Genomic DNA, 25,779 nt, shown 5'->3' on the forward strand with positions numbered 1-25,779 from the left:
ACTAATTACACCTACTCTAAGCCCCCTAAAAAAATAACAAAGCCCCCCAAAATAAAAAAAATGCCCTACCCTATTCTAAAATAAAAAGTTAACAGCTCTTTTACCTTCTTTCAGCAAGAAGTGATTCTAGTGGTGAGGAGGAATATATACCCCCTAAGAGCATCATCATCAGAAATAGTAATGTAACATCACACAGAGGGAGAAATAATTTAAGAACAGATAGTATTGTGACTCGACAACAAACTAGAGATAATAAAAGCAGTATTCTAGCTAGCTTGCCTACCTCTCGTGAAACAGTTTTCTTGAGTGATAACGATGGTGATATTGGTGCATGTAGTGCATTGGTACAAACACTAACACAACCCCAAGAACCTCAGGTTTTTTATCAGGGTCAGCACCAAAGAGAGGGAGGGGGGCCTCGAGGAAGAGGTCGAAATGTAAGGGCCCAAAGAGGCAGAGTGCATTACAACAAGTACCAGATATAAAAGTGATTAATTTATCTGGGAGAGTATTAACTCCTTATGAAGTGGAAGTTTTAAGTATGGGCCTTAGCTTTGTCCCTACCAGATCTTTTAATCTGTTTGAGACTATCACAGATGTCAACAGGTTAGTGAGGGATCTCACTCTAAAGAAATATTTTTGGCATAATAGTATCAATAGTGACACGGATAGTCAGCCTGACAGTGATGTGAATCATAGTTCTACTGACATATACCCAAGTATTTCAGATATCTTTGACTTTGAGGAGGCTAGTGATTATTATGTTTTACAGTACCTAGGTTCTGATTATTTGAGAGATCCTGCACATGTAAAGGTTTCACATGGTAATTTTAAACCAAGATCTGTGTTTTACCCTGTGGCCATGAGAGGTCCCTTTTTGGAGGCCTTTCACCACAGGGTGGAACAAGATCTAGTTAAACTGTCTAACAACAAGGTAACATACCCAAACCTACGGCCTGAGCTTCGCCAAGCATTGATGGATTTACAATCTTATGATGACATCATCATCAGGCGAGCCGATAAAGGCGGTAGTATTGTTGCTCTGGATAGAGCTTCATTTATACAAGAGGCCATGAGACAGTTAAATGATAAAGACGTTTATACTAGACTCGTGAGGAACCCAAAAGATGCTTTTAAGAGGGAGCTTATAGATCTACTTGATGATGGTGTACAGGAGGGAATCTTTGACCAAGACACGTTTAATTATCTATTGATAACTAATCCAGTCATACCGATTTTTCATCACCTCCCCAAGGTGCATAAATCCTTGGAGGAGGTGAAAGGTAGACCTATTGTGTCTCGTATAGGCTCCCTTTTTGAAAACCTTTCCAACTGGGTAGAAACTCTCTTACAGCCCTTGGTCCTACAGTTCCCCTCATATTTGCGTGACACCAATCATTTAGTGTCCAATTTAGACAAGGTATCTTGGGATAATACATCCTCCTGGTTAACAATTGATGTGGTTGGCCTATATTCGGCAATCCCACACAATTTAGGAGTGGATGCAGTAGCAGAAATTTTAAAAGATTTCAGTAACTATGATCATTCATTAAGGCTGTTCATATGCAGAGCACTGGACTTCCTATTAAAACATAATTTTTTTCGTTTTGAGGGTGAGCTTTACCTCCAGAGACGTGGGACCGCGATGGGTGCGAAGTTTGCACCATCCTATGCTAACATCTATATGGGATGGTGGGAGCGGTCCCACGTCTTTGGCGGTGGAAACCCATTTCATGACAAGATCAAACTTTATAAACGTTTTATTGATGACCTCCTCTTCATATGGCATGGTACTGAGGAGGAGGCCAAGCAATATGTTGATTATCTGAATGCGAACAAAGCAGGTTTACAGTTCACATACCAGTTTGAAAAAGTCAAGATTCCATATTTAGACATAGTCTTAGAAGGAGTTGCTGAAACTAATAACATCAAAACTACGCTCTATAGAAAACCAATTATGTCAAACACAATATTACACGCAAGAAGTAATCACCCAAAACATACAGGCTTTGGGGTGGCAAAAGGGCAGTTTATGAGAATTAAAAGAAACTGTTCTGAAGATAACGATTTCCTCATAGAGAGTAATAAATTCAAAGAATCCTTACTACAGAGAGGGTATCGATCTAAGACTGTAAATAGAGCACTCCTTGAAGTATCAAGAATGGATAGGGCTACACTTATAAAAGATGAAACTAACAAACGTCCAAAAAGATTTGATCTCTCAAAACCTACCTTCTCTACCACCTACAGTCCCCAATTTAATGACATTTGTGGCATTATTAAGAAGCATTTACCGATAGTATCGGCTGAAGATAGCCTTAAAGATTATGTAGAAGGTGGCTGTAATTATGTATCTAGGAGAGGGTGCACTATTGGAAACTTAATATCTCCTAGTCAACTAAAAAAAAACAGAAACACACATAAGTAGTTGACTTACAATAAAAGGCCATTACAAATGTAACTATACAAATTGTATTGCCTGTTCACACGTACGTATTGGTCAGACCTTCCAATCACGTGTCACCAATAAGGTGTATACCCATGAAAGTTGCAGTTCATGTCGTAGTACATATGCTGTTTACCTCATTGAATGTACCTGCTGTAGATTGCAATACACAGGATGCACCACTAGGGAGGCAAGAACAAGAGTAAGGGAACATCTAAATGACATTAAGAATAAGATAGAACGTTCAGATTTGTCAAGACATTTTATCTATTGCCATAACCAGGATGTTACCACATTCAGTTGGCAAATTATAGAGATAGTGAAGCCTGCATCCAGAGGTGGTGATAGAACTAGTCACCTCTTATATAGAGAAGCCTTCTGGATCTTTCAGCTACAAACCAGAAGACCAATGGGTCTAAATATTGAGGGGGATGTTATTAATTTCTGGAAAAAAACTTAAACATAAATCCCTATACATTGTCCTTTAATTTTAATAAGATTTCCATTCCATCACTGTCAGACTGCTAGAAAGTGTCACCCACAGCATAAAAAGCTCTTTACTCTTATTGCTATAAAATAAAAGACATCAATAAGTTAGTCCAATTTATTTGGATATTTATGTTATGTTTTTTTATTTTGCACAGTTATGAAAATGAGTATATATATGTTTTGTATGAGCTTAGGATTTTTGTGATCTATTCCCTAAATACTTTAAGAGTACTATGGAATTGAGAACCAGCATATTATTAAAGTATTTAAAATGTATCTATCATATATAATAAATATTGAGATAGAAATAAAATACAAGGAGCATACAAATAGTTTTGACACAGGATTAAAGTACTAGTTGCTAGACAAGAGTATCCTTTGTTGATATATATATGTAAATATGATTATGTGTATTAGATAGCAAAATTTTATATTGCTGGAAGAGAAAAGGTTAATCCTATGCAAGTGTTTGAAATTTGAGCAATTAACATTTGGGCAAATGAAATCACAGCAAATCCCAGGAGCCATTTTGGCTATTTTGTATAAAAAAAAGGGCATTTACAATGTAAACCTATGTCTATGAATAAGGCCAGGGGGCCGAAACGCGTAAGACAGCTTAGGGGATGAGCTGTGAATGAAATTTTTGGATTTTATGCATGTTTTACAATAAAGCTTTGACTTTTTAATGCAGCACTATGGTTGACTCGCTGGTGTTCTAATGTTAGCTCTTTTACCTTACCAGCCCTTAAAAGGGCCTTTTGCGGGGCATGCCCCAAAGAAAACAGCTCTTTTGCATTTGAAAAAACATACAATACCCCCCCCAACATTACAACCCACCACCCACATACCCCTAATCTAACCCAAACCCCCCTTAAAAAACCTAACACTAAGCCCCTGAAGATCTCCCTACCTTATCTTCACCACGCCGGGTATCACCGATCCGTCCAGAAGAGGGTCCGAACTCTTCATCCTATCCGGCAAGAAGAGGTCCAGAAGAGGGTCCGAAGTCTTCATCCTATCCGGCAAGAAGAGGTCCAGAAGAGGGTCCGAAGTCTTCATCCTATCTGGCAAGAAGAGGACATCCGGACCGGGAGACATGTTCATCCAGGCGGCATCTTCTATCTTCATCCATCCGGTGCGGAGCGTGACCATCTTGAAGCAGCCGACGTGGATCCATCCTCTTCTTCCGGCGACTCCCGATGAATGAAGGTTCCTTTAAGTGACGTCATCCAAGATGGCGTCCCTTGAATTACAATTGGCTGATAGGATTCTATCAGCCAATAGGAATTAAGGTAGGAAAAATCTGATTGGCTGATTGAATCAGCAAATCAGATTCAAGTTCAATCCGATTGGCTGATCCAATCAGCCAATCAGATTGATCTTGCATTCTATTGGCTGATCGGAACAGCCAATCAGATTTTTCCTACCTTAATTCCGATTGGCTCATAGAATCCTGCTCCGCTTCAAGATGGTCCCGCTCCGCGCCGGATGGTTGAAGATAGAAGACGCCGCCTGGATGAACATGTCTACCGGTCCGGATGTCCTCTTCTTGCTGGATAGGATGAAGACTTCGGACCCTCTTCTGGACCTCTTCTTGCCGGATAGGATGAAGACTTCGGACCCTCTTCTGGACGGATCGGTGATACCCGGCGTGGTGAAGATAAGGTAGGGAGATCTTCAGGGGCTTAGTGTTAGGTTTTTTAAGGGGGGTTTGGGTTAGATTAGGGGTATGTGGGTGGTGGGTTGTAATGTTGGGGGGCTATTGTATGTTTTTTTTTAAATGCAAAAGAGCTGTTTTCTTTGGGGCATGCCCCGCAAAAGGCCCTTTTAAGGGCTGGTAAGGTAAAAGAGCTGTTAACTTTTTATTTTAGAATATTTTAGGTCATTTTTTTATTTTGGGGGCTTTGTTATTTTTTTAAGGGGCTTAGAGTAGGTGTAATTAGTTTAAAATTCCTGTAATCTTTTTTTATTTTTTGTAATTTAGTGTTTGTTTTTTCGTAATTTAGTTTAGTTTATTTAATTGTAGATAATTGTAGGTAATTTATTTAATTTATTTAATTATAGTGTAGTGTTAGGTTTAATTGTAACTTAGGTTAGGATTTATTTTACAGGTAATTTTGTTATTATTTTAACTAGGTAGCTATTAAAGCTTATTAGCTTCAATATAATTATTTGTTATATTGTAGCTATATTAGGGTTTATTTTACAGGTAAGTATTTAGCTTTAAATAGGATTAATTTATTTAATAAGATTTATTTTATTTCATTAGATTTAAATTAAATTTAACTTAGGGGGGTGTTAGGGTTACGGTTAGACTTAGCTTTGGGGTTAATACATTTATTAGAGTAGCAGCGAGGTCCGGTCGGCAGATTAGGGGTTAATACTTGAAGATAGGTGTCGGCGATGTTAGGGAGGGCAGATTAGGGGTTAATACTATTTATTATAGGGTTTTTGAGGCGGGAGTGAGGCGGTTTAGGGGTTAATACATTTATTATAGTGGCGGCGAGGTCCGGTCGGCAGATTAGGGGTTAATAAGTGTAGTAAGGTAGCGGCAACGTTGGGGGGGGGCAGATTAGGGGTTAATAAATATAATATAGGGGTCGGCGATATTAGGGGCAGCAGATTAGGGGTACATAGCTATAATGTAGGTTGCGGCGGTGTCCGGAGCAGAAGATTAGGGGTTAATAATAAAATGCAGGGGTCAGCAATAGCGGGTGCGGCAGATTAGGGGTTAATAAGTGTAAGGTTAGGGGTGTTTAGACTTGGGGTACATGTTATGGTGTTAGGTGCAGACTTAGGAAGTGTTTCTCCATAGGAAACAATGGGGCTGCGTTAGGAGCTGAACGCTTCTTTTTTGCAGGTGTTGTTTTTTTTCAGCTCAAACTGCCCCATTGTTTCCTATGGGGATATCGTGCACGAGCACGTTTTTTAAGCTGGCCGCGTCCGTAGGCAACGCTGGTATTTAGAGTTGAAGTGGCGGTAAATTATGCTCTACGCTCCCTTTTTGGATCCTAACGCAGCTCTTCAGAGAACTCTAAATATCAGCGTTGTTTAAAAGGTGCGGGGAAAAAAAACATGCGTAGCTAAGGCACCCCTTCTAACGCAAAACTCTAGGTGATAATATTAAACCTATATTCATATCTGATATAAAAAAACATACAAATGAAGCATATAACAAGTTCATAAATAATTCTAAAATCTAAACCTCTGAAATATTTTTCCGCAATAGAATATTTGATAACCTATATAAAATAGTTAATTATATAAGGAACGATTTGATATCTAAATTCACATTTAATCCTTTAGGTTGGAGGCAGTCTAATTATTTTATCCAATATGTTTCTCATTGCCTCAAGCTAAGAAGTCTGTTGGTGTCCCAAATATTAGGGGAAACCCATTCAATTACTTTAATTTCTAGATCCTTAGTATTATTACTATGAGCAAATTTAAAATGTAGGGGCGTGGCTATGCAGCACTTAGGATAGGTCGCACTTCATGAAGCTCCTTGAAACTTTCCCTGAAAATACACTTTTTGTCAAGAAATTTGGCCTCATCTCAGCCTATTTGGGTGACATCTACTATTGGTGCTGATTCAGCACAACCTCATCTACTTTTCTAGACTCAAGGAACTAAATAAACCCGTAGGGATCACAGACTGCGAGCCTATACGTGAACTCCTAACACCCCCCCTGATCAGCCGGGTTAGAGCGACGCTAATACTGCTGAATTATTGAGGCATTGGTACTACTTTTATTATGGAGGGGGACTATCTTACAACGCTACAAACACTTCTCATACAATTAGATGTGAAGATGCAAACACAACTTTTGCGATCTCCACAGCATCCTCAGAGACCCGTGGGGGAGAGAACATGAAGATACTTTCAAGATGGCGGATCATGGAGAAAATTCAGCACAGCGCACCGAATCAGAAACAGCTCGGAGAACTCTCAGCTCCAAGACAAGTAACAACCAGCATGGCTCATTGCCGTTCTATTGGTCAGAAGAACAACAGAATTTATTCCCACTAAAGAGTGAGTACTATTCTTCTGGTACTGCAACGGATCTTATCCCCGTTCTACTGCCTCAACAGGAAGCCCCACTGCTTGAAGTGTCGGATGGTGCTGCCGGCCATCCGACAAGCACAGTCAAAGTAATGACTGCATGTCCTGACTTATCACTTTTTACTTAATCTGTTGGAAGTCCCTCGGTGTGGTATTAAGCACTGCATTATCTCCCCTATACGCTTTCTCTTTTTATACGATCTCTCTACTTACCGTAGATTCACAACATAGGAGTATAGTCATTTTAATTGAACAGCTATCAAAATATTCACAGCATCTCCATGAGATTTACACCTAACGTATACTAACAGCTCCACATTACATATTCTACTAACTCTCCTACAATCCAGTGCATCAGATAGATTGACATCTGATAGTAACTCACCCCACTAAAATATGGCTATTGTAAAAGGGGAGACCTAGAAGATTATGCTATGCTGTTTTCTCAACCACTCATTAATTTTAGTATACTTAACGAATACGCTGTTGGTAAATGTGCTTATGGGATACTGCAATGATATTTCTTCATGTATCTAGGTCTCATCTGGGTGACATCACTCCACACGAAGGTTTATAGCCGCTCTACTCTTCAAAAGTGTATCTCTTTCTGATTTTTACTACCCCCCTTACACTCCGCTAGTACTGTACTTATAACTTATAACTTACATGTCATTACATGTCATTATTTTATCATAAGACCCGAGAGTGACCACACATGCAATTATCATATGCCCTCTGATTACACAATCATATGACTCGTAGGGAATCAGGTATCACAGTGGGTTATGGCCATTGTGACGTGGAGGACCCAGAGGGTTAAGCAAATTTTTACTTTTTGTATCACTCATAGATTTTAGCATAAGTAATTTATGTATTTTGGGTTGTGGTGTTTAAAACAATGTGTCAGAAGAGAGAATGATGTACTATAATGAAGATTCTGTAATACTACTTATATATGTCCCTAGGTCTTAACAATACCTCATAAAAAGCTCTATACCCCCTCCACTCCTTAAAGAGCCTCTCCCTTATTATTACACTTTCTTTATATATTCAGCAAGTAATTTATATATAATCTGATTATCTATCTTTTCCCCTATCCCTCCTCATCTCAAAGCGGCTTCTGCCCGCTGAGCTCCCTTGATATAAAGGCCCATATGTGGCCCCTTAATTAGTTATTCATGATAACCACCCCTAAAATTAAAATAGAGGTTTCAGGTAACTATTTCTTAACATCTAGCTTATTTATTTATTTTTTCTTTGACTCATGTATCTGTATTGTATTCTATGAAAAAGCTGCCATTACTTGTACAACATTTATTGTTTGTTTTCTCTTCTCATGCGCAAAACCTCAATAAAAAATGTTATTTAAATTTTTTTTTAAAATGTAATGGCACACTATGTGTATCCAATCCTTTCTCTATATTAGTTAAATGTTCTTTGATATATATTTATTTATATTTGATCTTTCTTTTAGTTCGCCCTATGTAGCTAAAATTTACATTTGCACTTTAATTGGTACACTACATAGGTACTCATACAAGTACATCTACTTTTAACTTTAAATACTTTAGAGCCATCAGAACTATAAAAAAGGTTACTCTTTTTACTTATATGGGGGGCACATTACACAATCCCGGGTCTTACATTTATATGTGCCTGCATTTGCCCCTCCCCATTGAGCCAAGTTCTGACCTGGTTCCTTTCTTCCCCTCAATTTGGTTGACACAAGAATATTTTTGAGGTCCCTATTTTTCCTAAAGAGGACATCAGGTTTTTCACCTATACATTGTTTCAGTACTGGGTCTAATCCTAATACCTGCCAGTGTTTTCTCATAATACTCTTAATTTTCTGATGCTGACTGTTGAATTTAGTTATGAATTTAGGATTACTATTTGAGCTATTTTGACTTCTTGTTTTATTGGTTTCATTTTTAGGTCTACCCTATGTTTGGTTAATGTTAATAGATGTTTATTGTAGCCTTTCTCTTCAAATTTAGTAGTTAGGATGTCTGCTTCTAAAGTATAATCTTCTGATTTTGTACAATTGCGTTTAATACGCTGATATTGCCCTAAGGGAATATTATCTTTCCATCTCTTATGGTGTTCACTATGGGCATTCAGCAAACCATTCCTGTCCGTATTTTTCCTAAAAATTTTTACTGCCACCTTATTGTGCTCATTATCGTTAAATAGGGTAAGATCCAGAAAATCTATTTTATCATGAGAAAATTGGTGAGTAAATTTAAGATTGTAATTATTTTTGTTCATATGTTCTATTAATTTATCAATATCACTAGGTGTTTCTTGCCATACCATTATAATATCATCGATAAATCGATGATAATGTATTATATTTGATGTATGGATTGTTGGTCCAAATTTTATTATTTTCAAAATTAGACATAAATAAATTAGCATAGGATGGGGCAAAGGTTGTATTGAATCTGTTTGTAAAACCTACCTTCAAATAAAAAATAATTATGTGTTAGAATGAAATGAATACAGTTTACAATAAACTCAATTTGTGCTGTATCTAATTCCCCTTTCAAACACTCTTCTCTTATTACAGACACCCCTCTCTCATGAGGGATGCTAGTATATAGAGCAGACACATCACATGTTAGCCACAAGTAGTCTTTTTTCCATTCAATTCCTTCATATAGTTTTATAACATCCAATGTGTCTCTTAAGTACGCCTTGGTGTTTTTTTACTAATGGTTGGAGGAAGTGATCAATGTATTTAGAGAGATTATCACAGAGAGACCCAATTCCTGATACAATTGGTCACATTATGTTTTGCTGTTATTAACAACTCCCAAAGTTCTTGTTTGTATGCATTTGTTGAATTAAATGTTAAAGGCCGATAGGTGTCTGTGTCATTGAGTACATTGTATGCCTCTTTTAAGTAATCCTGCTTATTCTGGACTACTATATAGTAGTATCTACAAATCGTATCAATCAAGAAATTATCGTTACTTTTATGCCTGGCTCCTAAAAATTTTAAGAAGTGTCACCTTCTCAATAGGGATGGGTGAATGTTTTGCAACATTCGAAAAATTAAATACATTTTAACACGTTTGTTCGTTTCGAATGTTTGTACAACATTCTAACATTATTTTCAAGTATTCGAATTATGCAATATTCGAATTCGAAAAATTCGAATTCATATATTTGTAATAGTATTTCTAATGCTTTCTTTAGAGGTAATATTTATTTGAAAAAAATTGAACTTTTATAATTGTAATAGTATTTCTAATGCTTTCTTTAAATGTAATATTGAAATTATGCAATATTCTAAATATAAACATTCAAATTGATATATTTGTATCAATTTACTAAATTCTCTACCACATGAACTATTGAACTTCTAAATAGTATTTGTTAAATCGAATGTTACATTCGAAATTTCGAATGTGGACATTCAATCTAATTATGAACGTTCAAATTCGAAAGTGACATTCGAAAACTGTATATAGCATTCGATTATAGAATTTTTGAGAATATTTCTTCTAGTCAACATTCGATTATGTAAATCGAACTTCTACAATAACATTCGTTCTAACATTCAAATTCGAATATAAACACATACGCCCATACCTACTTGTTAACCTTGATGCAGTAAGGGCATTTAAAGTCTATGTTGAGCGCATACACATTTTAGACTTTCTTCTTCTCTGTTAATTTATTTCTCTAGACCTCGCAAAAGACATAAAACTATGCCAGTTGGGTTAACCAACCCTGCAACAGTTACCAATTTGTCTTATAATTGGTTAACCAACCCTTTCCACTTTAACCAGTTCATCACAGTCTAGCCACTACAGGCAAGCTCGTAACTTAGATCAGTGGGAGCAAGGGTTAATAAACAGTTATCTGTGCTAAAACCATAAAAATGCCTAAAGCTCCCTGTTAATTCCACCCATGCTAAACTATCTTTGCTGCCACCACTTCAGGATTATTATATGAGAAATCCCAAAGAAAAAGCCAGACTAATAGATTAAAAATCCAAAACAATCAATCAATTTTAAAAAGACAATACTGTTATTTATAGTCTGTTCAGTAACATGGTACAGGTATTAGACAAAGGAAAACATTTAATAAAGGAATATTTATTATGAACAAAAATAGTCACAGTGCATAAATAATATAAAAAGAATTAACAAACACATTTGCACGCAAAACAGTTTTAAAATAAAAGGGAGAATATATAACAGAACCTATAACTTTACTGGTATAGTCTCTGTCCCAAGGGAAATTGGCATTAAAAATGCTAAAGCTCACTGTATTAGCTTCCCATGTGAAAGACAATATTAGTTTGCTAAATCCAACATTAAATACATTTAATTTTTTACTGAGTCACGTTTCTGGCCAGGCCCCTTCGAAAGTGTAGACAAGAAAGGTAGCCACCCTTTTTTTATGACAGGCCATAAACCAGATAATTTTATTTCGGTATATCCAGTAACCATACACTTATAATCAAAATGAACCTTATGATGTCATGATAGGATTGAAACCAAACATGATATATCTGTCTTATTAATCACCCAGCAACATAAAAATGATCAAAACATATTAAGATATCCTAATGTGCCAACCTTAACTGAGCTAAAGTCTATGCCTTGATAGAGGACACTGTCTTCTGTCACTCTGTGTTGACAGCTTGGCCCAAGAACAATGTAGTGAGAAGACTGAATTGCCTCCCTGTATCTGGTTGAACCAGCTGAAGGTACTAAGAATCAGTGGTTTCACAGGTTTGACTTTTAGAGTTCTGGACTGTGTTAAAGGGACAGTCTACACCAGAATTGTTATTGTTTTAAAAGATAGATAATCCCTTTATTACCCATTCCCTAGTTTTGCATAACCAACACGGTTATATAAATACACTTTTTACCTCTGTGATTATCTTGTATCTAAGCCTCTGCAAACTGCCCCCTTATTTTAGTTCTTTTGACAGACATGCATTTTAGCCAATCAGCGCTGGCTCATAGGAACTCCACATGCCTGAGCACAGTGTTATCTATATTACACACATTAACTAACACCCTCTAGTGGTGAAAAACTGTCAAAATGCCCTGAGAGAAAAGGCGGCCTTCAAGGGCTTAGAAATTAATATATGAACCTTCTAGGTTTAGCTTTCAACTAAGATTACCAAAAGAACAAAGCTAAATTGGTGCTAAAAGTAAATTGGAAAATTGTTTAAAATTACATGCCCTATCTGAATCATGAAAGTTTATTTTGGACTAGACTGTCCCTTTAAAAAGCTGTAAATAGCAACATTGAAATACAGGACACACAGAGAAAAGAATTAGCCCATGACATCCTGAAATCATGAGGTTTTCATGACAGACAGTTACTTTAGCCACTTGGCTTTAGGCCTTAATGTATAAAGCATTTCTTGTTAGGGTGAAGACTCCCCCTGAGCGTATTACTGCTTATTCCACTAGGGCAGTTATACTTCAGCTTCAATCCATTTTGCACCGTGTAGATGCGAATATCATCTTACAGACTTTAATGGCCAAGGCGATGATGATGCCTCTGATTGGCTGCATCATTTTCTAGTTTCCTGAGACAGGAGACCCAGAAGTGGCAGAAAAAGGTCATTTTAAACTATAAACATGCAACCTCTGAATATGCTTTTACCAAATGACTTTTGTAATGCATTGCTTCCATATTGTTTTAAACAAGTAATATTGTATTAAGTTGTTTGTTATATAGAAAATATGGTATCTTAATTATTTATTAGTTTATATTTAAAGTAATTATATAAGTATTTTATGCCACATAATAATAGTGCTTAATTAGGATTTCTAATTGTAATACCCTCTTTAGGAAGATCTGTATGATAAAGATAAAAATGGAGTTGTCATATGTAAGTTTTGAATAACTGCACTGTACCCTCTTGTGCCATCACAGGTGTGCCTTTTAATGATGTGTATTGTGCCAGCAAGTTTGCAGTGGAAGGCTTCAGTGAGAGTCTGGCTATTGTCCTGCAGCATTTTAATATACAGTGAGTAACTTTGCATGTGCTGTAAATAAATATAAACACATACTTCCTGTGTAGAGGCTATTTGTGTGTCCTGTAAATGACTTCTTTAGGGATGCCTCTTAAATAGGTCACAGCCACTTGTACACTTTAGTCTTAGTAGGGACCAGTCCATTAATTGTGTTAATAGTACAAATTGGTCCTATTGGGTCAATATATAAAGGTCTTTGCTTAAGCTATAGATATATACATAGTTTTAGTGTATATACCTGATGGAGTAACTAGACAGAGGGCATCCTGAAAACATCATGGCCTCCATTACATATGCAGCGTCGCCCGCAAAATCCTCCGCCGCCAGATTTTACGCGATTTTAGTATTACATATACGGCGTAGCATACAAGTTATGCGCGTATATTTCACCCGTCGCTCGCAATTATTACTCCCATAGGCTAACATAGAACAAATCGGTATCCAATATCCAGCCCAAGGACTTATGCGGCGAAAATGGAGAAATCTTACTCCATTTTTACCTCGCCATAAAAGGCAGCCGTAGCAGGCCTTGCGCTGAGTATGGGAGCACCGTAACTCCCGAAAATGCCTGCAAAAATAAACTAACACCTAACACATGCGCAATGTCTATCTACCTGTCAACAGCAATCCCCCACCACAATAACTTATAAAGTCTATTAAAGCCTAAACCGCCATAGCCCACAACACAATAAACCTAATCAAGTATTAAGCCCTAAACTGCCATAGCCCACAACGCAATAAACTTAACCCCTAACCTAACCCTCCCTAACCTAACCCCCCTAACCTAACCCCCCCTAACCTAACCACCCCTAAATAAACTTAAATAACCTAATTTACAAAATACTAAAGTTACTATTAAATATAAAAAAAATTACACTACTTTTAAAATACAAATAAACTAAGTATAAATTAAAGGGGCAGTCTAAACAAAATTCAGGAGTAGACTGTTCCTTTAAGCAAGAATTATGGAAAATGAAAAAATCTAAGATTACAGAAAATAAAAAATAAAATGACAAAATTTTAAATAAATTACACCTAATCCCTATGAAAATAAAAAAGCCCCCCCAAAATAAAAACACCCCCTAATCTAATCAACTACCAGTAGCCTTTAAAAGGACTTTTTGCAGGGCATTGCCCCAAGATAATCAGCTCTTTTGCCAAAAAAATACACACAGCCCCCCCTCTTTTGCTGCCCACCCTATCTAAATAAAATAAATCCCCCCAAAAAACCCTTAAAAAACTCTAAGTCTAATTCCCAAGTGGTCCTTACCTGTCCTGAAGTTCAGCGTAGAAGGTCCTGTTCCAGTCGGTGAAGTCTTCTTCCAAGCGGTGTCCTCTTCTTTCTTCTTCCAGAAACCAGCCGGCGGAGGGCGGAGTTGAAGACCGACGATGCTGGAACTGAAGACCGACAACGCTGGAACTGAAAACTGGCGACCATGGAGCCATGGAGCGTGGAGGATCCTCTTCATACTATCTCTGCCGTACACTGAATAGGAATTCAAGGTACGCGATTAAAAATGGCGTCCCTTGAATTCCTATTGGCTGATTTGAGCCTTCAAATTCAAATCGGCCAATCGGATGAGAGCTACTGAAATCCTATTGGCTGTTCAAATCAGCCAATATGATAAGAGCTACTGAAATCCTATTGGCTAATTTGAACAGCCAATAGAATTTCAGTAGCTCTTATCCGATTGGCTGATCAGCCAATAGGAATTCAAGGGACGCCATTTTTAATTGCGTACCTTGAATTCCTATTCAGTGTATGGCGGATATTGTATGAAGAGGATCCTCCACGCTCCATGGCTCCGCGGTCCCTGGTCTTCAGTTCTAGCGTCGCCGGTCTTCAACTCCGCCCTCCGCTCCGTGCCGGCTGGTTCCTGGAAGCAGAAAGAAGAGGTCGCCGCTTGGAAGAAGACTTCACCGCCTGGAACAGGTCCTTCTCTGCTGAACTTCAGGACAGATGAGGACCACTTGGGGGTTAGATTTAGAGTTTTTTAAGGGGTTTTTGGGGGGATTTATTTTATTTAGATAGGGTGGGCAGCAAAAGAGCTGAATGCCCTTTTAAGGGCAATGCCCAACAAATGCCCTTTTCAGGGCAATGGGTAGTTTAGCGTTTTTAGTGTTAGTATTTTTTTGGTGGGGGGTTGGAGGGTGGGGGGTTTACTGGTAGGGGGGCTGTGTGTATTTTTTTGGCAAAAGAGCTGATTATCTTGGGGCAATGCCCTGAAAAAGGTCCTATTAAGGGCTACTGGTAGTTGATTAGATTAGGGGGTGTTTTTATTTTGGGGGGGCTTTTTTGTTTTCATAGGGATTAGGTGTAATTTATTTAAAATTTTGTCATTTTATTTTTTATTTTCTGTAATCTTAGATTTTTTTATTTTCCGTAATTCTTGCTTAAAGGGACAGTCTACTCCTGAATTTTGATTAGACTGCCCCTTTAATTTATACTTAGTTTATTTGTATTTTAAAAGTAGTGTAAATTTTTTTATATTTAATAGTAACTTTAGTATTTTGTAAATTAGGTAATTTAAGTTTATTTAGGGGGGGTTAGGTTAGGGGGGTTAAGTTAGGGGTTAATATTTTTAATAGGTAGTTTGCGATGTTGGGGTTGGCGGATTTAGGGGTTAATAATTTTGTTATTACTTGCGGTGTGGGTTTGATGGCGCATATAGGGGTTAATAGTTTAAATAGGCATATTGCGTTGTGGGGGGTTGTCGGTCTAGGGGTTAATACATTTAATATTAGTATTGAGGGGGTGATTGCGGATATAGGGGTTTTACGTGTCAGGCTTATTTTTGGGAGGGTGTTAGACTTTTACGGGAGATTTTTTATTTTCTTTACTTTTCTTAGGCGCCGGCAGTTTCTAAAGTGCCGTAAGTCCCTGGCGACTCCAGAAATTTGTATTTACGCTAATTTCTGGACATTGCTAGTTTATCAGACTTACGGTACTTTATGAACTGCCGGCGGGGTTTATGTAATACCCCGATGTGCGAGGTGAAATTACCGATGGCGCAGGTTCCCATGCTTGTGCCGAAACCTGCGCCGTATATATTTGATCGCGCCCCATGAACCTAATCCTATATTCTCTGTATAGTGTGAGCCTCATTGAGTGTGGCCCAGTGAACACCAGCTTCATCAACAATCTACAGATATGGGAGCCCAGTGACAGTCATCTGAAGGGTGTGGACAGTGAGACTCTCAGCCTCTATACACAGTACCTGCAGCACTGCCAAACGATCTTCCAGGATGTGGCACAGGATACAGATGAGATTGTGCAGGTCTGTGTGTCTTGTTTTATTGTTTTATATACTAGTAATATATATATATATATAAAGCTGCAGCACATTGCCAGCTGCTGGAAAATACAGTTGTTTTATTATTACATAGAGCTACCATTTTGACATAAGAGGGATCCATGTTTTTTTTTTTTAATTAAGGTTTTATTCTTGCACATAACTTTTAAAGTGATCTGTTGTCAATGGAGAATACAGATCATATACAAGAGCACGTGTGCTGTTGTTTTCTTTTGAGCTGTCTCTCTCTCCCCCCTCTCTTTTGAGCTCTCTCTCCCCCCTCTCTTTTGCACTCTCTCTCTTCCCCCTCTCTTTTGCGCTCTCCTTCCCCCTCTCTTTTGCTCTCTCTCTCCCCCTCTCTTTTGAGCTGTCTCTCTCTCCCCCCTCTCTTTTGAGCTCTCTCTCCCCCTTCTCTTTTGAGCTCTCTCTCCCCCCTCTCTTTTGAGCTCTCTCTCCCCCCTCTCTTTTGCACTCTCTATCTTCCCCCTCTCTTTTGCGCTCTCTCTCTCCCCCCTCTCTTTTGCGCTCTCTCTCTCCCCCCTCTCTTTTGCGCTCTCTCTCTCTCTCACCCTCTCTTTTGTGCTCTCTCTATCCCCCATCTCTTTTGTGCTCTCTCTCTCCCCCATCTATTTTGCGCTCTCTCTCTCCCCCATCTCTTTTGCGCTCTCTCCCCCCTCTCTTTTGCGCTCTCTCTCTCCCCCCTCTTTTGCTCTCTCACTCTCCCCCCTCTTTTGTGCCCTCTCTCTCCCCCCTCTCTTTTGCGCTCTCTCTCCCCCCTCTCTTTTGTGCTCTCTCTCCCCCTCTCTTTTGCGCTCTCTCTCTCCCCCCTCTATTTTGCTCTCTCTCCCCCCTCTCTTTTGCTCTCTCTCTCTCTCCCCCCTCTCTTTTTCATGCTCTCTCTCCCCCTCTCTTTTGCGCGCTCTCTCTCCCCCTCTCTTTTGCGCTCTCTCTCTCCCCCTCTTTTGCGCTCTCTCCCCCCCTCTCTTTTGCGCTCTCTCTCCCCCTCTCTTTTGCTCTCTCTTTCTCCCCCATCTCTTTTGCTCTCTCTCTCCCCCTCTCTTTTGAGCTCTCTCCCCCTCTCTTTTGTGCTCTCTCTCTCGCCCCCTCTTTTGGTCTCTCTCTCCCCCCACTCTTTTGCGCTCTCTCTCCCCCTCTCTTTTGCGCTCTCTCCCCCTCTCTTTTGCGCTCTCTCTCTCCCCCTCTTTTGCGCTCTCTCCCCCCCTCTCTTTTGCGCTCTCTCTCCCCCTCTCTTTTGCTCTCTCTTTCTCCCCCATCTCTTTTGCTCTCTCTCTCCCCCTCTCTTTTGAGCTCTCTCCCCCTCTCTTTTGTGCTCTCTCTCTCGCCCCCTCTTTTGGTCTCTCTCTCCCCCCACTCTTTTGCGCTCTCTCTCCCCCTCTCTTTTGCGCTCTCTCCCCCTCTCTTTTGCTCTCTCTCTCTCCCCCTCTCTTTTGAGCTCTCTCTCTCCCCCATCTCTTTTGTGCTCTCTCTCCCCCTCTCTTTTGAGCTCTCTCTCTCCCCCATCTCTTTTGTGCTCTCTCTCCCCCCTCTCTTTTGAGCTCTCTCTCCCCCCTCTATTTTGCTCTCTCTCCCCCCTCTATTTTGCTCTCTCTCTCTCTTTCTCTCTCCCCAATCTCTTTTTCATGCTCTCTCTCCCCCTCTCTTTTGCGCGCTCTCTCTCCCCCTCTCTTTTGCGCTCTCTCTCTCCCCCCTCTTTTGCGCTCTCCCTGTCCCCCTCTCTTTTGCGCTCTCTCCCCCCTCTCTTTTACGCTCTCTCTCCCCCCTCTTTTGCTCTCTCTCTCCCCCATCTCTTTTGCGCTCTCTCTCCCCCTCTCTTTTGAGCTCTCTCCCCCTCTCTTTTGTGCTCTCTCTCTCGCCCCCTCTTTTGCTCTCTCTCTCCCCCCTCTCTTTTGCGCTCTCTCTCCCCCTCTCTTTTGCGCTCTCTCCCCCTCTCTTTTGCTCTCTCTCCCCATCTCTTTTGCGCTCTCTCTCCCCCTCTCTTTTGAGCTCTCTCTCTCCCCCTCTCTTTTGAGCCCTCTCTCCCTCCCCCTCTCTTTTGAGCTCTCTCTCTCCCCCCTCTATCTCTCTCCCCTCCTCTCTCTCTCCCCTCTCTCTCTCTCTCTCTCTCTCTCCCCCCTCTCTTTTGTGCTCTCTCTCTCCCCCTCTTTTGCTCTCTCTCTCCCCCCTCTCTTTTGTGCTCTCTCTCCCCCCCTCTCTTTTGTGCTCTCTCCCCCTCTCTTTTGCTCTCTCTCTCTCCCCCTCTCTTGTGCTCTCTCCCCCCTCTTTTGCTCTCTCTCTCTCTCTCCCCCCTCTCTTTTGTGCTCTCTCTCCCCCTCTCTTTTGCGCTCTATCCACCTCTCTTTGCGCTCTCTCCCTCCCTCTCTTTTGCTCTCTCTCTCCCCCATCTCTTTTGCGCTCTCTCTCCCACTCTCTTTTGAGCTCTCTCTCTCCCCCATATCTTTTGCGCTCTCTCTCCCCATCTCTTTTGCGCTCTCTCTCCCCATCTCTTTTGCGCTCTCTCTCCCCATCTCTTTTGCGCTCTCTCTCCCCCTCTCTTTTGAGCTCTCTCTCTCCCCCATCTCTTTTGCACTCTCTCTCCCCCTCTCTTTTGAGCTCTCTCTCTCCCCCTCTCTCTCTCTCCCCCATCTCTTTTGTGCTCTCTCTCCCCCTCTCTTTTGAGCTCTCTCTCTCCCCCATCTATTTTGCACGCTCTCTCTCTCTTCCCCATCTCTTTTGCACTCTCTCTCTCCCCCATCTCTTTTGCGCTCTCTCTCCCCCTGTAATTGAGCTCTCTCCCCCATCTCTTTTGCGCTCTCTCTCCCCCATCTCTTTTGCGCTCTCTCTCTCCCCATCTCTTTTGCGCTCTCTCTCCCCCTGTAATTGAGCTCTCTCCCCCATCTCTTTTGCACTCTCTCTCCCCCTCTCTTTTGAGCTCTCTCCCCCCTCTCTCTCCCCCCCATCCCCTCCTCTCTCTCTCCCCCTCTCTCTCTCTCCCCCATCTCTTTTGTGCTCTCTCTCCCCCTCTCTTTTGAGCTCTCTCTCTCCCCCATCTCTTTTGCGCGCTCTCTCTCTCTTCCCCATCTCTTTTGCACTCTCTCTCTCCCCCATCTCTTTTGCGCTCTCTCTCCCCCTGTAATTGAGCTCTCTCCCCCATCTCTTTTGCACTCTCTCTCCCCCTCTCTTTTGAGCTCTCTCCCCCCTCTCTCTCCCCCCCATCCCCTCCTCTCTCTCTCCTCCTCCTCTCTATCTCCCTCCCCTCTCTATCTCGTGACCGCGCCTGGCCATGCCCCCTTCACGCCCGGCCATGCCCCCTTCATGACCATTCACACCCGACCATGCCCCCTTCATGCCGGCCACGCCCCAGCTCACACCCGGCCACGGCCACTTCTGCCGCAGATCAGCTAGGGAGTAGGACTCAAAGGCCAGGTGTGTTTGTCCTTGTGCTGTCTCTACTGCGCATGACAGCTTCGGACAAACACACTTGGCCTTTTATATAATAGGATGAAGGCCTGCTGATTGTCATTTATCGCTCCCTGTAAAAGAAAAAGTGCACTAGAGAACTAGGGGCAGGACATGGGTCATGTAAAGAGGTTACTTTGAAAAATGAATATGCAAATACAAAAAATGTACATTAACCCTGTACATGCTTGACTGTAATAAGTGACGTAATTATAGGTGTTCAGGTGGAGATAGGGGGGCATGCTAGTGGGAGTAGCCTGCACTTTGCTTTAGACAGCTGTAAAGACTACATCGCCTGAGCTAGTTAGTGTAGGTGTAGTAAAAATTAGGTCCCCACAGCAATATTTGAAGTGTGCCTACACTGAAACTATTTTTAGTTTCAGTGAGCACACTGTCATGTAGGCACACTTCAAATAGGGTCACCGTCACAGCGAAATGACGATGAGCAGTGATGTCGGCAATGCAGCTGGTGATGTCACGCTTCCATTGACTTTTATGGGAGAGACATCGCTGGTATATCTGGACAGATTATCGGACTGCAAAGCGGACAAGGCCAGCAAAGCAGTTTCCCAACGGTCTGTCGATGCTTTGAATATGGGGGCCTATATCTGATATTTTAGGACTTGGTTAGGTGTCTGAAAATTAGCGTAATATTATTAAAAAAATAAGGAAAACTATACATTATTACTAAAACACTCTCAGATGGGCTGTATAAATGGATCATCTACAAAACATTTATGGAAATAAAAATCTAGTATACAATGTCCCTTTAAAACCAATACTCTTGTAGACCAACAATTTTCACAGCCTGGTCACTATATTACTTATCCAGTTTCATTCTGTAAAGCAATTTTAAAATCACACCAAAGCTGTCTTTGTAGCTTTAATATATTCACTTTTAAAAATATATACAGTATATAAATAAATAAAAAATCAAAAGTTGAGTTCTGCTGCTTTAATATTGTCCCTGAGGGTAATAACTTTCTGCCAGTCTATGATCCATTTGCCCTGCCCAGCCCTCCAGGTGTTGTTTATAGAAATATAGGTTCAGCTCGCTAGGGGGTGGGGAGGGGTGCAACTGGGAACCTTCCCAACTGAATTACATGTACAGTAGTGCTCAATGACATACTCTGACCGTGATTCACTAACTCACCATAGGACAGTAAACTGAATTACTGTATCTGCATTCATTGTGTTCAGAATTTACTGCTGTCTAAATAGTTTTTTGCATACTTTAATAATTATAAGGTGACTTTTTTATACTCCCAAAGTCTGGCCTTGTATTCTTAATATATACAAAATGTCACCAGCACTTTCTCTTCAAAGCTGTATAATCTTTATTTAAGAAATAAAAACAAGCAACGTTTTGGGGATTAACCCCTTAGTCATGCTGTGTATGTTACTTACACATAGGTTTCTTGTATTCTTAAGGTATTCTCTTATAATTCAATGTGGATTGTAAGGCAGTACCAGTAATACAGGATGGCCACTCTAGGTAGCACTTGCCAACGCATTTCATCAAATTTAGACTACTTTAGGGTAATATAAAAACAGCCTTTCTTTGAAAAAATATATAAAATACATTTATTATCTCAATATACTAAATATATGACTTATATATCATGCTATATAATCATCTAACTAGTGTTTTAACATAAATCAAAGTGCACTTATATCCTAAAGACTCTACCTAATATTCCAATGCATAAAATAAATTACCATAGATTTGTTCATGGTTTGCATCAATAATATTTTATATTAATAAGGCAAATAGCGACTTATAAGATTGGTTATCCTTATTACTGATTAATCACTAAAGAGATATAAAACACATTTTTATGTACATAAAATATAGAAAGCCTTTTTGGTTGAAACAATCAGTGTAGCTGCTGCTTTAATAAATATATAAAAACTGAGCTGCTGTTCAGATTATAAAAACCCAAGCCACAAAATTAACAGCGCTTACAACCAGCAATAATGTAAAATCATTAAAACTTTATAGTTGTATAAAAAATCACAATACAAGGAATACTTGCACTAACTTATTGCAGAAGTGTGATCAGTAGCAAACCAGTCCAGCCAGACTTCAATGGACACTATTCATTTTAAGGCAACACCCCTTCCTCAGGTCACCATATTCACTCACTGCTTTTATATTGTAAACAGACAATCAGATATTGCTGACAGACATATCAAAGTACTAATTATACAGACATAAAAGTTGTTTGACAGATAGGGATGAGCAAATGTTTTGCAACATTCGAAAAATGAAACAAATTTTAACACATTTGTTCGTTCGGGTTCAAATTTAGAATGTTTGTACAGCATTCTAACATTCGTTTAATGTAATAGTATTTCTACGTAAACCTATTCATGGGTTGGTGGGAGCTGTCCCATGTCTATTCGGGTGGGGGTTCCTTCGAGGAGAGAATAGTTTTTTACAGAAGATTCATTGACGACTTGATTATGATTTGGAGGGGCGATCAAGAAAGTGCAAAACTATTTGTAAGCTACCTAAACAAAAACGATAAAGGTATATCATTCACCCATACTTGGGATAAGGATGAGGTCGTCTTTCTAGATCTGATCCTCTCTACTAACTCTTCCACAAAGCGTGTAGTCTCTAAACTATATAGGAAACCCTTTTCAGGAAACCAGCTACTTCATGCCGATAGTAATCATCCACAACACATGTTTAAAGGCATAGTATAGGGACAGATGCTGAGAATAAGATGAAACTGCTCAGAACAATCAGATTTTGAACAAGAAGCTGAGATACTGAGCAGACGTTTTGTTGATAGAGGATACTCCATACAAATTATAGAGAAAGCAAGAATTGATATAGCAAAGGTGAATAGGACCAGTCTCCTTGATGATCACATAGGCAAACAGAAACGAAAAATTGGTTTAAATTTTGTAACTAAATACTCAAACCAATTTTACAAAATTTGTGATATTATTAAAAAGTATCTCCCCATTTTATATGGGGATGATACGCTTAAATCAGTGATAGGAGAAGGTTGTAATTTTATCTATGCTAAAAATCTCACTCTAGCCAATATGATTTCACCAAGTATGCTCCCTAAAATTACCAGCAATAGCACATGGCTACAATGTTCAGGAACATACAGATGTGGACATCCACGCTGTAAAGTGTGTGATTACATCAGTCAAGGCTCTCATTTTCAGTCCCATGTAACAAATGAAATGTTCCCCACCAAAGGGTGCGTTAAATGTTCCAGTAATTTTGTTATCTGCAATTTATGCCTCAAACAATATGTAGGTCTCACCACCAGGGATGTCCGTACAAGAGTAAGGGAACACCTTGGTTATATAAAAAATAAACAAAATTGCTTCCCCCTCACTGAACACTTCATTTTTGAACATCAACAAAGGGTTGACACCATTAAGTGGAAAGCCATAGAAGTTGTACCCACTCCAGTTAGAGGGGGGAATAGGAACATACTCTTGTGGGCCAGGAAGTATACTGGATATACAAATTGCAAACACTGGTACCCCAGGGCTTTAATTTGACATTATCAATTATTGGGAGTGATTTACTTGATCTATTGCCCCCCCCCCTTTTACTTATATATTTCTTTTGTTTAACTTATTTTTCCTTCATATCTATTCATATCTATTCAATTGCTTGTCCTTTGGTTGATACTCAAGTATCTAGCTACTCTATACATTATTTACACTTTACTATTATATATATATGTGTAAACTTTAGTGTTTCCTCACTTATATACTATAAGTAAGGCTATTGTTTTAGAGCCCATTCAATATATTATCTGCTAACTTAGCCATATCATTAACCAAGAGGAAACCCCCTAAAGTTTTAGCTAGGGTAAGTGCTATATTTGCTTTGTATTTGAAGGCATAAAGCGAATTCCAATATTTATACATATAGAGATTGTGTTTGGGGAAAGATATGCACAATATTCATAAATTTTACCCCACAGCGATTGAACTCATGATTGTATTTTTCTAAATATATTGGATACTTTTACTTCTTTAATTTAAGACCCAATTAATTCTATTAATATAAGCACGCTTTTGTGGCTCTAATGACTAGCAGTTGTTACCATCTTTACTAACATTTCCATATCTATAATGAAATGTGAAATTTTGTACCATGAATGAATTTCTCGCCTGTTTGTGTGTATACAGGGAGTGCAGAATTATTAGGCAAGTTGTATTTTTGAGGATTAATTTTATTATTGAACAACAACAATGTTCTCAATGAACCCAAAAAACTCATTAATATCAAAGCTGAATATTTTTGGAAGTAGTTTTTAGTTTGTTTTTAGTTATAGCTATTTTAGGGGGATATCTGTGTGTGCAGGTGACTATTACTGTGCATAATTATTAGGCAACTTAACAAAAAACAAATATATACCCATTTCAACTATTTATTTTTACCAGTGAAACCAATATAACATCTCAACATTCACAAATATACATTTCTGACATTCAAAAACAAAACAAAAACAAATCAGTGACCAATATAGCCACCTTTCTTTGCAAGGACACTCAAAAGCCTGCCATCCATGGATTCTGTCAGTGTTTTGATCTGTTCACCATCAACATTGCGTGCAGCAGCAACCACAGCCTCCCAGACACTGTTCAGAGAGGTGTACTGTTTTCCCTCCTTGTAAATCTCACATTTGATGATGGACCACAGGTTCTCAATGGGGTTCAGATCAGGTGAACAAGGAGGCCATGTCATTAGATTTTCTTCTTTTATACCCTTTCTTGCCAGCCACGCTGTGGAGTATTGTCCTGCATGAAAATCATGTTTTTCTTGAAGGATGCAGACTTCTTCCTGTACCACTGCTTGAAGAAGGTGTCTTCCAGAAACTGGCAGTAGGACTGGGAGTTGAGCTTGACTCCATCCTCAACCCGAAAAGGCCCCACAAGCTCATCTTTGATGATCCAGCCCAAACCAGTACTCCACCTCCACCTTGCTGGCGTCTGAGTCGGACTGGAGCTCTCTGCCCTTTACCAATCCAGCCACGGGCCCATCCATCTGGCCCATCAAGACCCACTCTCATTTCATCAGTCCATAAAACCTTAGAAAAATCAGTCTTGAGATATTTCTTGGCCCAGTCTTGACGTTTCAGCTTGTGTGTCTTGTTCAGTGGTGGTCGTCTTTCAGCCTTTCTTACCTTGGCCATGTCTCTGAGTATTGCACACCTTGTGCTTTTAGGCACTCCAGTGATGTTGCAGCTCTGAAATATGGCCAAACTGGTGGCAAGTGGCATCTTGGCAGCTGCACGCTTGACTTTTCTCAGCTCATGGGCAGTTATTTTGCGCCTTGGTTTTTCCACACGCTTCTTGCGACCCTGTTGACTATTTTGAATGAAACGCTTGATTGTTCGATGATCACGCTTCAGAAGCTTTGCAATTTTAAGAGTGCTGCATCCCTCTGCAAGATATCTCACTATTTTTGACTTTTCTGAGCCTGTCAAGTCCTTCTTTTGACCCATTTTGCCAAAGGAAAGGAAGTTGCCTAATAATTATGCACACCTGATATAGGGTGTTGATGTCATTAGACCACACCCCTTCTCATTACAGAGATGCACATCACCTAATATGCTTAATTGGTAGTAAGCTTTCGAGCCTATACAGCTTGGAGTAAGACAACATGCATAAAGAGGATGATGTGGTCAAAATACTCATTTGCCTAATAATTCTGCACTCCCTGTATTTACTAAATGAGCACCTATTTTGAAATGTTACTTTTTGTTTTTAATTAAACTTTTTTAAGAATAGGAGGGGCTAATACCCCCTTAAAAGCATGCCTTGAGTAAGGAGGATTAGATCTATGATTATGGCCAATGGCCGAAACGCATAAGATCCGCTTTGCGCTCTTCCAGCTGAAGCCTCTACTATTATGCCTTTTTATCTTGTTTAAATAAAGACTACTGTTTTTATCTTACCGGGAGTTGAGATCCGAATTTTTTCTTAAGTATTTCTAATGCTTTCTTTAAATGTAATATTAGATTTGAATTTTCC

The 25,779-nt window shown here is 39.7% G+C and overlaps 1 protein-coding gene across 1 annotated transcript in view; it reads left to right on the plus strand.

Moving 5' to 3' along the window:
* HSD17B1 (hydroxysteroid 17-beta dehydrogenase 1) overlaps positions 1-25,779 on the plus strand; it is a 105,092-nt gene that overhangs the window by 66,011 nt on the left and 13,302 nt on the right. Inside the window, exons 4-5 of the mRNA XM_053694175.1 lie at positions 12,909-13,002; positions 16,104-16,287. Of these exons, the coding sequence (XP_053550150.1) occupies positions 12,909-13,002; positions 16,104-16,287 (278 nt within the window). The remainder of the gene's footprint in view (positions 1-12,908; positions 13,003-16,103; positions 16,288-25,779) is intronic.

This window comes from Bombina bombina, chromosome 1 (genome assembly GCF_027579735.1).
Source record: "Bombina bombina isolate aBomBom1 chromosome 1, aBomBom1.pri, whole genome shotgun sequence".
Taxonomy (NCBI): domain Eukaryota; kingdom Metazoa; phylum Chordata; class Amphibia; order Anura; family Bombinatoridae; genus Bombina; species Bombina bombina.